Source organism: Chrysoperla carnea, chromosome 2, assembly GCF_905475395.1.
Source record: "Chrysoperla carnea chromosome 2, inChrCarn1.1, whole genome shotgun sequence".
Classification (NCBI taxonomy): domain Eukaryota; kingdom Metazoa; phylum Arthropoda; class Insecta; order Neuroptera; family Chrysopidae; genus Chrysoperla; species Chrysoperla carnea.
In genome coordinates, this window is record NC_058338.1 from 66994534 (window position 1) to 67009482 (window position 14949).

Consider the following 14949-nt stretch of genomic DNA (forward strand, 5'->3'; position numbering starts at 1 on the left):
ATAGGTTGAGACTCAATTGACCTATGTTGCTCATTTACGAACTCGACCTCACTTTTTACGTCCTGAATACGCTGTAAAAATTTCAGTTTGATATCTTTTTTCGTTTTTGAGTTATCGTGTTGGCAGACAGACGGACAGATGGATAGACTGGCAGGCGAACAGGCAGACAGACGGACAGACAACCAAAAATGGACTAATTAGGTGATTTTATAAACACCTATACCAAAATTTTGTTCATAGCATTAATATTTTTAAGCGTTACAAACTTGGGACAAAAGGAACACAAGCGACGCTATAATTTCTGCCATTTTATTGACAAATTTTGTCAATTCTCTTGTGTAGTGTATATGATTTTCACTATCAAATTAAACTAATAAAGATTTGTACAAGTAATCAGCTTATTCCGTTAGATTCCGAAGTGAAACCCTAAGTTGATTGGCCTATACAAAAAAATGTTTTTATAATGATTAAAGAAACAACTTTTGTTTGAAACATTTTCTCTTAAACTTTATAAATAATATTTATATATTGAACAATTTTATTAATTAAAAATAGTTCAAACATTGAATCTCTAGTATATGTAGAGTATTTAAACAATTAACTCAGTTATTATCTTCTATTGACGTCTATGTATTTTATTTTTCCTTTAAGCGTAACAGGAGCAAGTTGTAAACAAGTCAGCACGCATCCTATACTTAACCGTTTGTCCGTCAAAAAAGTTTTGATACCTACCTACCTACCTACATGAATAATTTCACCGACTGTCATGTTTACTGAAAAAATATATAATCAAATTTATTTTTCGTAATGATAAATAAACAATAATTTTTCTTTTTAAAAGTAAAATATAATTAAATAAAATTGCTTTATATATTAATTGGAAATTTACGATATAATAAATAATGGACGAAGGGAAAAATGAGGTAATGTAGTTTTTTAAGGTTAAGCGATACAACATCTTTATAAATTTATTTAATTTTTTTAAAATTATTTTCTTTTCAATTCATTGTTTAAATCGAAACTTTGTTAAAACAATTATTTTGGTTGGTATTAAAGTGATTACTTAAAAAAATTTTTAAGCATATTAATAGTTTCCTCAAAAACTAAAGTTGTAAACATAAACTCAGTGTCGTCGGCGAAGTTTGTATATAGTTCCAAAAATATATCAGATTAATTTTTCGTAAAAAATTTGATTATTTTCATGTATTTCGTAGATAAACAATCGGATTCAACAACAAAAAATGATGATTGAGCAACAACGCCAAGATGAATTGCTTCGTTTACAACAATCTGCATTGCATGAAATGCAACAAGAATCGTTAAACGAACATGAATCTGAAATGCAGAGACAAATGTTATCGGTGCCAGCAATGGGTCAAAATGGGCCTCCACCCCCACCTCCGCCAGCTCCCACAGGAATTCCTAGCCTATTATCGACAAATTTTTTACCACCACCAACTGCAATGCCTCCTCCACAAGTTATGGGTGGTCCGCCACCGCCTGGTGGTAAGCAACCTGGACCACCACCAAATTGGAATCCAAATATGCGACCACCTGGTACCGGATCAGATGATATGATGGGTATGTAATTTTTTAACAATCTATTTAGAGAAACTTCTTCGCTCTGTATTATATAAGTAATGTAATTTTATTTGGATGGCCTTATTTATTATCAACTGGCAAACGATAATCTTTTAGGGTCGAATTTTAGCGTTATTTCTTAAACTAATTTCTAATGTTTAAATTTTATACTAATATTCGTACAATATTTAGCCCCACCTGGTGTGGAAGATGGTGTAAATAAAGAAAAGGCATTACCATCATTATTAACAATGCGGGTCGAACGACCAAGTCAACTTGGCGAGAATCCGAATGAAGTAGTAGTTTTACCACAGGCTCTTGAACAAGCATTAGCCTTCAAGGATCAAAGGGCTCAAGAACTTGGTGTAAATCCAGAAGAAGTAACTATAGGTAAAAAATTATATTATATTATCAAAAAAAATTAGTAAAGTAGCCACAATTGAAACTACTAAACTCATTTTTGGGACACTTAGGGAGAATGTTAAATGAATAATTTGAGGAATTTGAATATTGTTTACTTTTATGAAAATAAAAACAAAAACTTTAAAAATAACGGGCGTAGTTTTAAGAAATACATTGTGTTAAATATAAAAAGTGTCCGTCGTAAAGCATGAAATAAAGATGGCGCTTGTAAATTTTAAAATATGTGCTCAAAGTAATAAGAATAGGATAGAGAACTAAACCAGTTAGAGAAGGATAGAGAAGTTCACATCAAACACTCTTTCGCTACATAAGCGCCATTTTAGCCACTTATTTTATTATTCTTCATACTTCTACACTCCATAGTTAAATTATAATGAACATTTTCTTTAAAATGTTCAAAAAACATCCGGAAAAATCCAAATTGTAATTTTTTACGTAAATCACGAATTTAATGGCAAATGTCAATGCCAAAATGAAATTGATATACTTTGTTTTAGCGTTTGTGTATCCATGTCTTTAAAAAGCACAAATTAAGTTTTATACTTTTTTTTTTACACTAGTATCGAGTATTTTAAAATTCAACAAAATTATTAATTTGGGAAAATTATTGTGAAGCTTAGATTTCTCCATCAATTTCATTACGGGATTATTTTAATAAATTTATTAACATTTTTAGTTCAAGAAACTATACCCGAACAAAAGTCTCCCACTCCTGTAATTTCCTATGGGCTAGAAGGTGATGCGGATTCCGACGAAGGTGATGACGAAACATCAAATAAAACAAAAGATAAAAGTGTATCAAGACCAAGTAAAAATAAACGTAAAAAGAAACGAAAGAAGGCACGCAAGGCACAGAAACAACAAGAAAAAGTAACGGAAGATAAAACAACAGAAAAAGTTAATGGAAAAGAAAGTGAAACTACTGATGTTGAAGTCGAGTAAGTATTTAAAAAAAATGACATTACTCCAATTAAATTTCTAGCATGTGTACTTCAATTTCTTCTCTTCTCTCCTTGAAAGCAATCCATCACTTGGAGCTGGTGACATCTCCTGGTGATAAATTTTAATTATTATAAGCAAATGAAGTTACATGACTTTGTCGAGGTCATAGGAGATGGTAAACACTCAAGGCTTCTCCGACAGAACTTATCTCAAAAAAAACTCAGGCTCTAACATTCTAAAGCTGGAGACTTCTACAGCTACAAATAAATTGAATAGAGATATTCATTATCTACTTACCTGTGGGATTGTGGGTTGAATTTCGTTACTTTATTTCTTTTCATGCCAGAATGATTAGATATTCAGATCATTGTCCATTTCATAACTCACTATCAGAGAAAATGCTGGTATATGCACCATTGAACATTTTATGTTTTAAATATGGGAACCTCTCAAAGTAAAGAAAATTTCCGATTAAAGAACACTTCCTTCTAGATCGTTTGAATAAAAAATCAATTTTTGTCGAGTAATTTAAAATTAATTAATTATTTTTTTTTTTAATTAACAGGTATATTCAAGAAACCCTAGGCCTGCATGAATTAGCTCCAATGTACAGACAATTTCATCGAATTTTTGAAGCTTTTAAAATATCTGACGAAAAGGATTTGTTGGCATCGACCTTAACCCCTGCGTCATCAAATCGTGTGCCTGCAATTCCTGCCGATGATGATCAGTTCCAACAAGAAGAAGGTGATGATGATGTAAGTAAATTTTATGGTATATCAAATTTTAGAGATTCCAAAATATTTTTGACTTGAAGTAAAGATTGGTAAAGACCGCGTTATAGCCTTCACCTCGCTCTCATTTACCCTTCTTCCATAACACTCGAAATAATGGTAGGGATTGTTTTAAAAAGGTAAAATACATTTACAGTTTTTAATTTTTTTTAAATGTAAAATAACCATAGTTCATTGAGTATACCAGAAAAATGGCCATGAATTGTTTTACATTTACTATTTTTACAGAAATGTTTAATTTATGATTCAAAATGATGCTTGTAGATGGCGTAGTAAAATGTCAGGTTAAATTAAATTTTTTATAAATTGTAGCTCATGTGTTTTCTGATGTATGAGCTATATTGTTGTAGAGTTTCATTCAAATCCATTCTTACTTTCACATGTATAATATATCAAGATATACTAATTTTAGTTCCAAGCTTGTAACGCTTAACGGTCACTTGTTTACATTTAAATTTTGGTTCTATCTCTAATGGTTTACATCTAGCCAAAGATCCAACGAATCTATGTTGTATCGTCTGTATTTCTAAGCGTTAAAAACGTGGGATTAACATTAGTATACTTTGATATATGTTTCATATATACAGGGTATAGAAATGTTCCTGATTAAAAATAAACAACTTCTATTTTAAACATTTTTTTGTAAATGTTTGTTTTCCCATGAAGACGCAAATTAGGAGAAAACTTTGGTCTCCATTCTCTCCAAAATTATGAAAGATAAAGTTGAAAATTTGTTGGTGGCTTCAACTAGTAAGTTTTGTAAAAGATTTTGAAAAAACAAGAAAAAATTTTTTTTAATACAGGGTTAGGCAGGGAGGTTTGGATGATTTGAAATAACAGTTACACACTCATTTTTAAACAAAACTCAAAATTTATTTTTTTAATGTGTACCTTAGATGTTGCCATTATAAAAATTAAAGAAGGAAAAATTAAAACATTGATTACGTACGAAAAATTACATCTGTTAAATTCTGTCCGTTTTTGTCCATACACTTGATTATGAGTGACGAAGCCCATTTTCATTTGTCAGGAGTGGTAAACAAGCAGAACTATAGGTATTGGGCTTCTGAAAATCCACGTCAACTACATGAAAAACCTCTACACAGCGACAAATTGACTGTTTGGTGTGGCATTAGTCGAAACTTCATTATTGGCCCTTACTTTTTCAAGAAAACGGTCGAACCGTCACTGTCAATACATATCGTTACCTAACGATGCTGCGTGAGTTTTTTCTGCCACAATTGAAAACCTCTACACAGCGACAAATTGACTGTTTGGTGTGGTTTTAGTAGAAACTTTATTGTTGGCCCTTACTTTTTCCAAGAAAACGGTCGAACCGTCACTGTCAATACAGATCGTTACCTAACGATGCTGCGTGAGTTTTTTCTGCCACAATTGAGAAGACAACGTATCAACCTCAACACAGTATGGTTTCAACAAGATGGGACGACATGCCATACATCAAGAGCAGCTATGGAATTTTTGAGGCAGACCTTCCTTGGGAGCCTCATTTCGTTGCGTGGAGATGTGGATCTGTCACCTTGTGACTATTTTTATGGGGCTACCTAAAAGCACATGTATACATAAACAAACCACGTACACTTGAAATCCTGAGTGAATGCTTCAGAGGAGTATGGACAACTTCTCACAACGTCTACAGGAGTATATGAACAAAAACTGACAGCATTTAACAAATGTTATTTTTCGTACGTAATCAATGTTTTAATTTTTCCTTCTTTAATTTTTATAATGGCAACATCTAAGGTACACATTAAAAAAATAAATTTTGAGTTTCGTTTAAAAATGAGTGTGTAACTGTTTTTTCAAATCATCCATACCTCCCTGCCTAACCCTGTATTTCGAAAACTAAACGAATGACCGCTATAAATAGGTTGATTTTAAAACTTTTCTAATTTATTAAAAATAAATTATACAGGGTATTTCAACAATTGATTCAGTCAATTTTTTATTGTCCCTTGTTTTTCTGAAACGGAGAAAAGAAATACACAATATTTGTTTCTAACGCTTTTAAGTGACGAAATAAGTAAACCGGTGCAAAGCTTTGACATAACTGTGGGCCGGTGTGAAAATAGAATTAAGCACTCGCCTAAATTTTTATGTTCATTTTGTAACAGGGAACATTTTATGTGTAGATTTTAGTTTTTATCAAGCTACTATACCCCCAAAATCCTTGCTATTAATACAATCAAACAATTAACGAATTTCACGAAAGATACAAACACGCTGAAAATTATGGAAACATGTAAAATGGGAAATTGTGAGATGAGTTTCATTTTGCACACTTATTTTTTCATCAATTTTTAGAGCATTTTTTGAGCAGAAAATGAGATGGATGTTCTACTCTTCTCAAATACAAATAAATACATGTTAATTTGTTATCGTTTTATTCATTTTCTTAAAAATTTATATAGTAGTTAATTTTTAATTATTAATAATTTACAATAAATCGTTTTAAAAATACTTCAATTTGCATTAACAAAATACTTTATTAATATATTTATAACTATTTATTGCCCGTCCGTTTTGCTGAACATTTTCAGGTCTGAACGTTTTATGTAAAGCAGAAAATATTTTTTTCCCTCATTTGGCGCGCAAGTACATAGTTTATATCATTTCCACTACTACGCTGTTTTTTTACGGCGATTGTTTTTTTTATTTGATTTCCTGCGGCAATATTTTCGTTAAATGCATCTTAAAATGATCACTCAATTATTACTTGTTAAAAAAGCCGCATATCTTTAGTAGTTTTTGTATGATGCGCGCACAGACACAGTGAGAGATATAATAATAAACTAAAATGTCATGCAATAACATATAAAATTGTGTTAAAATTAAATGATGTATTCATGATAAATCATTTAAGTCGGTTATACGGTCTACGAGGTGTTGGTTGTCGTTGCCTTGATAAGAAAGTATGCCCTTGACCTGCACTTAACAAAGCTAAACGTGCATCAACAGCTTCACGTTGACACGTTTCACCTAAATTTAAAAATGCTGTTGTTAATAATCGTGCTTCGGCATCTTTCATGACACCATTTTGAGGTTGTATATTATTGCGTTCATTATTTCGTGCTAATACAACATCTTCATTACTAACACGAGGTTGCATACTATTGATAATTTCCCGTGCTTTTTCTAAACTCTTTTTATGCCGATCGTTAATAGTTTGTAATTCAATTTCTTTATTATTTAAAGCCTCCTGTAAACTGGCACATTTTTGTTTTAACGCGTTCGTATCTCCATTACTGTTCACTTCATCTAATTTCGCTTGTAATTCTAATACTTTCTGATTTTTCGCTCGTAATTGTACACGTAATTCCTCTTGTCGTTGATTCCATTCTTCTAATAAAGCGGTTGTCGCAGCTGAATCCGTGTTCATTGTATTAGTAGCAGAGCGTAACGAACGATTTTCTTTTTCTAAAAATGCAACGCGTTCACGTAATTCCGGTGCAGCTAATTCACGTGCAACATCTCCAACACTGTTATCGAGTGGTATTCGTGTACCACATCGTAATTCTTCGTTTGTTTCTTTTAATAAATCACGTTCGGCTAACAATGTGTCACGTTCACGTTGGAATGCTAATAGTTTTGTTTCTAATTTTTTATTTTCAAATTCAGCTTTATCAACTTTTTGGATTTCATCGTCTAATTTTTTATTTAGTTCGATTAATTGTTTTTTGTAAATATCGATTTGTGATTTGTAAACAATACTTTTCTTAACTTCTTCCTCGTAGTTCATATTCTGTTGATAATATTCTGAATTTTTGTCTTCTAATATTTTCATTTGTTTCTTTAAATCAGCATACTCTTCTAATTTCTTTTTGTATGAGGCTAATTGCAATTCCATTGCATGTACCTAGAAATAAGTCATCTTATTTAAAATTTATGAATATTCGAGATGATTTTCAGTTTCACGGAGCTCGAGTTTAAACTCCATAGAATATTCGTTCTATCTTGATAAGAGCAGACAAACTAAATTCGATTTTCAAAAAATTTAAAAATTGCAGATCAAAATTACGTGATTAAATTTTCATTTAAATTTCATTTTTTTACAATTTTCTGGGAAGTATTTATTAAAGAAAAATAATAATAATTAAATTAAAAAATCAATCTCTCAATATAGTCACGGATTATTCGAATTGTTCTGAAATTCGACAAATACATTCCTCAATTTATTAGAAATATTTATTATATTTCCTAGAAATAGTTTCCTTAAAACTTTGGGAGAATATACATCGTTTTTTTGATAAAATATGCATAAAAAAGGACTTTTTTTTTTAATGTTATGTATGATTTTTAGGGAAATTTCACAATATTTCTTAATTTATAAAATTAAGATTATAGATTTTTTTGTCATTTTTTTCATTTATTATTTTATGTTACACGATCAGTTTCATTTACCAAAAAAGAGAATATTATTGATATGTTAATACACCCGATCAGCTAATACAGTTTGAAAATACCTTAAAGCTGGTAAAATCATTTGAAAAGATTCGTTGCCGACCCGAATTCGTATTTTTTTTCAATTTCAATAAGTTTAAAAAATTATTATGACAATTTTGTAAGAACAGTGTAAATTTATTTACCTTTTCAGCCGTTTCTGTTAAAGCATCTACTTCATCTTTTAATTGCACAGCCTTTTCTGCAGCATACTGTAATTCATCGATGCGCGATTGTAAAGACGTAATTTGTTTTTCATATTCCGATACTTTTATACAATAATCATCACGTGCTGTTTCAACTTTATATAAATCTTCTTTTACGTGATCGATTTGCCTTCGTAAGTCTGCGCTACGCAATTCTGCTGTTCGTTGTATTTGATCTCTTTCATTTTGCAACAATAATTTTTCTTCAGTTAAAGCTTGTACCTAAACATTATTCATAAAAATATTATTGATATTTAATCAAATTTAGAAGATGAAATTAACTTGAGCTACACACAAATGCATTAAAAATGACGGGTGTTGATTTCAAACTAGTTGATTTTAACAAGATTTCTTCTGGCTATACATTGCAAAATGAGTCACTCGAACGTAAATAGTTCTATTTAACACAATATCCTGCTAAATCGCTTATTTTCAAAAGCTAGATTCGTTGAATGTTATATCCGTTATTTTTAACGCGCATGTAGTCTCGAATTAAGGCCTAAATTTTTGCAATATTGATTATATTTTTCAATTATTTTTAGATTCTTAAATATTTAATTGAATGGAAAAGTAATTTTGAACAAATTTTAATTACTTGTATTTCTAATTCATGACATCTCTGTGCTAAATTTTCTCGTGCTTCATTTGCATCTTCTAAATCGGAATTCAAACGTTGAATTCGTGTAGGATCTGCTAATTCAGGTAAAGAAAACGGTCCTCGACCACGGGTTGCTTCATCTAATGATTGTATCGCTTGCATAATGCTCTGTTGTACAGATTCTTCCATTGCCATTATTCTGGTTATGTAGTATTCTTGCTTTTTTTCAGAATTTACGGCACAGCCTGTTTAATAAAATAATGAGGTTTCAGTTTCAATATTTTTCAAAAATTTGCCTCTGCTTTTAACAATTTTTTTTAGAGAAAATGGAGGGAAGGCTTCCTTTATTTAGATTTTTTTTAATTTGTTAAAACTTTTGACATGTTAAACTTTCTACGAGCTCAAGTTTTCCTATTTGAATGCAGAAAATTACACATCTGTACCTATGTTTTTGAAAAAAAAAGTCATTTAAAATTCAAACTCTTAAGTTGGTCAAGTTTACTCAGATAGGTTTAGTAAATTCAAAATTTTTAGTTGTATAATTTTGCATTCATGTTCTTATTATTTGCAAATTAAGGTATATTGAAATTGTTAGACTTAAGAGCCTCTAAAATTATATGCAAATATTCATTACCGACATCGGCAACGGAGCCCTACAATATTTATTATATAAAACGCAAGAAATTCTGTAAAATAATTTATTTACTTAAACAGTTTTAATTTTTTCAATACTTCTTATCATAGAAAAATTTAATCAATAGATAATTACTTATTATTATAAAGGTTCGCCCACACTATAAAACTGACAACAATTTATCAATTGAATTCGATACGTGTTTAATTTGTCTTAAATCGATATTTCGTCTACTAAGAGAATATTTTCTATTGAGCCAGCCGCGTATCTTTACATTCTGTCCAATTTCGTGAAATAAAGATAAAACATTGATTTTTTATACAAATTTTATTAAGCAATTCTGGATTCGAAAAATTGTAACTTATGTACTTTTATTGTTTGAAAATTTTGATACAATTTAACAAATAGGTACTTTATTGATTGATTAAACATAGAAAAAAGATACTTTTAATCTCCAAAGTATGTAGAACAAATCTATAAGGCCGTTTATAATCATTTCTCTGATGTAATACATAATAATTTAACAAATTTTTCTAAAATATATAACTGTGCGAATTTTTCACACAAATATGTTATTTTACTTTGACTATTGTTTAAATTTTCACATTAAATTTAACATAAATAAAATACAAGTGAAAACAAACAATTGACTGAGTTAATTGTTTAAATACTATGCATAGACAGTATTGATTATTCTATCACATTACACATACATACTTGTCACACATACGTAACTGATATCCCCATAAAATACATACTATATAATTTACGTCTAATTTGCGCCCTCACGGGTAAACAGTGATGTTTACGAAAAAATGTTTCAAACAAAAGTTGTTTATTTTTTGTTTGATAAAGAAGATTGTTTACATTTAAACTTTTGTCTATCTCTAATGGTTTACATGATGAGAGTCCCACGGACCCATAGGTCAAAACCCAATTGACAAATGTTGCTCATTTACGAACTTTATTTCACTTTTTACGTCCTGAGTACGCTGTAAAAATTTCAGCTGGATATCTTTTTTTGTTTTAGAGTTATCGTGTTGGCAGACAGACAACCGAAAATAGACTAATTAGGTGATTTTATAAACACCTATACCAAAATTTTGTTCACAGCATTAATATTTTTAAGCGTTACAAACTTGGGACTAAACTTATTATACCTTGCATATTACATATATGTATGGTATAATAATGTTTTGGAAATAATTGAAACAATAAATAATTGTTTACTTCAGTTTCAATAACTTTTCATTTGGATATTTTCCAGTTTGAAAGAGACTTTATTGCAATACCTTCAAACCAACACTTTCTAATTTTTGAAGGGAAATTTTCCATACCATTAAAATCCTTTGAACTGCAGGATAGATTTTCCTTATTATCAAATCAAGGGATTTCTTCTGGATAAAAGATACATCAAAATTATCGAAGGAGCAATTGGTGTATTTTATAGAAATTGAATATTCTTAACAACCTGTTCAAAATGTTGAAATTTTTGATAAACTCACCTAACACTAATTGTAATAATTTACCCAATTCCATTGAATTAGCACTTTCCCCAATTTTGGAGACATCCGGTTTGGCAATATCCAATACATTTAAATTTAATTCATCCTGATAATATTCAATAACTTTCTCTACAATCTTTTTTAAGTTGCTAACTTTTAAACGCCAATTTGTGCCAACATCAATTTTAATTTTCGACAACCACGTTTGATTAAAATATTCTGGACAAATTTGTGATAATGCATTTGCAACAGCAACCCCATCACTTATTTCAATTGCATTTTGTTGTGGTCCTTGAATTTCAAGCGATTGAAGCCATTTTATTAAACTGTTACACAATGCTAACGCATCATCCATTTTACATGTATTATTCATTAGAAAATGTTTTAAAAATTAGCACATTTGACACTTCACTTGACAAGGTACTTTCATTAAGTTCTTAAAATATTTATCAAATATTTGTAATAATTCTTTCTACCCATCTCCTTTTTTCCAATTGTGTACTGGTATATTTATTTCTTTTTAATGTTCTCATTACATTTCGACGATGTATCTACAGGTTTTAAACAGTATTGCCCTCTCTATATATATTTTTTCCATATGTTATAGCGCGAATTTTAAAAAAGTATTAAATTCTTTTAACATAACAAAATTCTTGGATGTTATTTGCGGAATTTCATTAATTTAAAAAAAAATTCTTAAATTAATTTAAAAAATATATATATTTATTTTTTGTTTCCATATTTAAGAAAAAAAAATTTTTAATAACTTCCTGTATGAAATAGGGCCTTTATAATAATGGAATCATTCCTGTTTCCATTATTTGTGATGAAAATTTCTATTTTCGTGAATCCTATTATGTGAAAAATAGTTGTACAGATCTTAACAAAAAAAAAAGAAATATTTCAATTACATGGTAATCTTGTTCACAAACAGAGTGGCCATAAACGGGGGAAATCAGACAAATTTTAGAAGTATAAAAAAAAAAAATCTTAGAAATTATCCACCAAAAATTTTTTTTGGATTTTATATTTGGAATATGTAACTTTACTTGTCATGTTTCTTTTTTGGAACATATAATGTAAAAAGACCCAAAAAAATAAAAATAATCTAGTTCATTCTAAGGCAACTAGATGAGTAGTTTTTGAGATACAGAAAATTTTAACAAAAAAAACTTTTTATAAGATTTTGGGCGATAACATAGAATATAATTCTCCAATGGTCAAATAAACCCGATTTTTGTATTTTTGGGTCAAAATTACTCTTACGCTTACTGAATTTCATCAAATTTTGAAACCAGAAATTTCGATTTTTTAAAGGGTCCTAAAGAAAATTGAAAAAAATCGAGAAAAATTTGTTTCATTTGATGATTAGATGATTGGAAAAAAACGAATTCATTTGATGATTGGACGCATAGTTTCTGAAATGTAATTTGAAAATATATGTGAAGTGCGTTTTCCCCAATCGATTGCAGGCAATTTCTTTAAAAAATATTTGTTTAATGGTCAAATAAGCATCTTACGTGACTTTTCGTTCTTACTTCAGGAAATTTGAAACCCGAGGCAAAAATTTTCCTAGGATTTCTTGCAATTTTTAAGATTACCGATTAAGTCACAAAAATAGGGCACAAGAAAAGTCGTAAAAATATTTTGAATTTTTGTTTTCAGAAAAAAGTTGATGCTGGAGAAAAAGCAAAATTATCAAAAAGAAAATTAAAAAAATTAACTCGTTTAAGTGTTGCGGAATTAAAACAATTAGTTTCACGACCAGATGTTGTTGAAATGCATGACGTCACCGCAAGAGATCCTAAACTTTTAGTACAGTTAAAAGCTCATAGAAATACTGTTCAAGTACCCAGACATTGGTGTTTTAAAAGAAAATATTTACAGGTAACAAATTCACATCAAGCTAATTTCTAAAATGTTGCTAATCCTTTATATTTTTTTTAGGGAAAACGAGGTATTGAAAAACCTCCCTTTAATTTACCAGAATTTATTAAGAAAACTGGAATTATGGAGATGCGAGCTTCTCTACAAGATAAAGACGAAAGTAAAACGTTAAAGGCCAAAATGAGAGAACGTGTTCGACCTAAATTGGGGAAAATTGATATTGATTATCAGAAATTGCATGATGCATTCTTTAAGTAAGTAATTTAGAAATATAATAGTAAAAATGAAAACTTTTCATTTTATTTTAATTTTAAACAAATTCTTTTTTTAGATGGCAGACCAAACCAAAAATGACAATTCATGGTGATTTATATTATGAAGGAAAAGAGTACGAAACTCGATTAAAAGAGAAAAAACCTGGTGATTTATCTGAAGAGCTGAGAACTGCATTAGGTATGCCAGTTGGCCCAAGTAGTAATAAAGTTCCGCCACCGTGGCTGATTGCCATGCAACGTTATGGACCACCGCCATCCTATCCAAATTTAAAAATACCTGGTTTAAATGCACCAATTCCAGAAAATTGTTCGTTTGGTTATCATGCTGGCGGTTGGGGTAAACCTCCCGTCGATGAGAATGGTAAACCCTTGTATGGCGATGTATTTGGCTCACAACTAGCAAATGTTGATGTAAGTTTATTTTAATTTTTTTGTTTCTCTATTATTTCTAAAATTCTTAACTTTTTTAGGATGGCCCTGACGATACTGATATAGATCGAACGTTATGGGGAGAACTTGAAAGTGAATCCGAAGAATCCAGTGCAGAAGAAAGTGAAGAAGAAGAAGGTGTTGGAGCTGAAGGACAAGATGCAGAAGCTGTGGCAGCTGGATTAGCAACACCCGCTGAAGGTTTAGCTACACCAAGTGGCTTAAGTAGTGTACCAGCTGGTATGGAAACTCCAGATACAATTGAATTACGAAAGAAAAAAATTGAGAGCGAAATGGAAGGGTAAGGCGAAGTAATAAATTTATTTAAAAAGAAATATATTAAAATTAAATTTATTTTCAGTGGTGAGACTCCAGTTTTATATCAAGTATTACCAGAGCGGCGAAACGAAAGACTTGGTACTGCCATGATGGCATCAACACATGTTTACGATATGACAGGAGCTGGTGGAGCTCCGCCGCCTGCTGTATTGGCTGCACGTAGATTAGGCCAAACGACAGCACCGGTAGATAGAGGAACAGTTGAGTTGGCACTAGATCCTTCTGAATTGGATTTGGATACAGAAGCTATGGCTGTCCGTTATGAGCAGCAAATGCGAGAACAACAATCACAACTTCAAAAGGAAGATTTATCTGATATGTTAGCCGAGCATGTGGCACGGCAGAAGGTAAATAATGTTTACAAAAATAAAATTTAATTTTTTTCAAAATATTAATGTTTTATTTTTTTGTTTCAGAGTAAACGTAAACGGCAACAAAATGTTGATACTAAACAATCAAAGAAATACAAAGAATTTAAATTTTAAAATTTTTATTTTGTAAGATATGGTAAAGTTTGCATTTCCGTAATTTAGGGGAAAAATTGAATTTTTTGTTTTAGTATTGTAAGTGAAGAATTGTAAAGCTATAAAGTTATTATGTGTATCAATAAAGTGTCATTATTTCACACATAAAACGCTATTACAGTGAAAATATCTAGTTTCAATATCTAGTTTTGTTATTTTTTACAGACAAGAGTAAAACTGCATCGTGCTGGAGGCTGTAATATCATAAAACTATTGTATTTTTCTTAAAAAGTCACCTAGACTTTTAGAAGCTAGGTTGGCTATTTTTAAAGTCCCTCTGTAATAAATAAGTCTCTACAAAGAATGCGGTTCATACTATTGATAGAGCAATTGAAAAAAACAAAATGGCAT

General features: G+C 30.2%; 2 protein-coding genes across 2 annotated transcripts; one reads left to right on the forward strand and one right to left on the reverse strand.

Moving 5' to 3' along the window:
- The first annotated feature begins 760 nt into the window (after positions 1 to 760).
- Positions 761 to 14725, forward strand: LOC123291608 (splicing factor 3B subunit 2). Its single transcript, XM_044871952.1, has 11 exons — positions 761 to 923; positions 1215 to 1581; positions 1774 to 1971; positions 2681 to 2942; positions 3512 to 3704; positions 12810 to 13031; positions 13092 to 13285; positions 13363 to 13717; positions 13777 to 14036; positions 14097 to 14421; positions 14491 to 14725. The coding sequence occupies exons 1-11, from the start codon at positions 903 to 905 to the stop codon at positions 14557 to 14559; spliced, it is 2466 nt and encodes an 821-aa protein (XP_044727887.1). The 5' UTR covers positions 761 to 902; the 3' UTR covers positions 14560 to 14725.
- LOC123291609 (protein hook) lies at positions 6242 to 11588 on the reverse strand. Its single transcript, XM_044871953.1, has 4 exons — positions 11145 to 11588; positions 9003 to 9250; positions 8348 to 8629; positions 6242 to 7617 (listed from the first exon to the last, which is right to left on the reverse strand). Exons 1-4 carry the CDS (start codon positions 11515 to 11517, stop codon positions 6616 to 6618), a joined length of 1905 nt encoding a protein of 634 aa, XP_044727888.1. The 5' UTR covers positions 11518 to 11588; the 3' UTR covers positions 6242 to 6615.
- Positions 14726 to 14949: the final 224 nt, after the last annotated feature.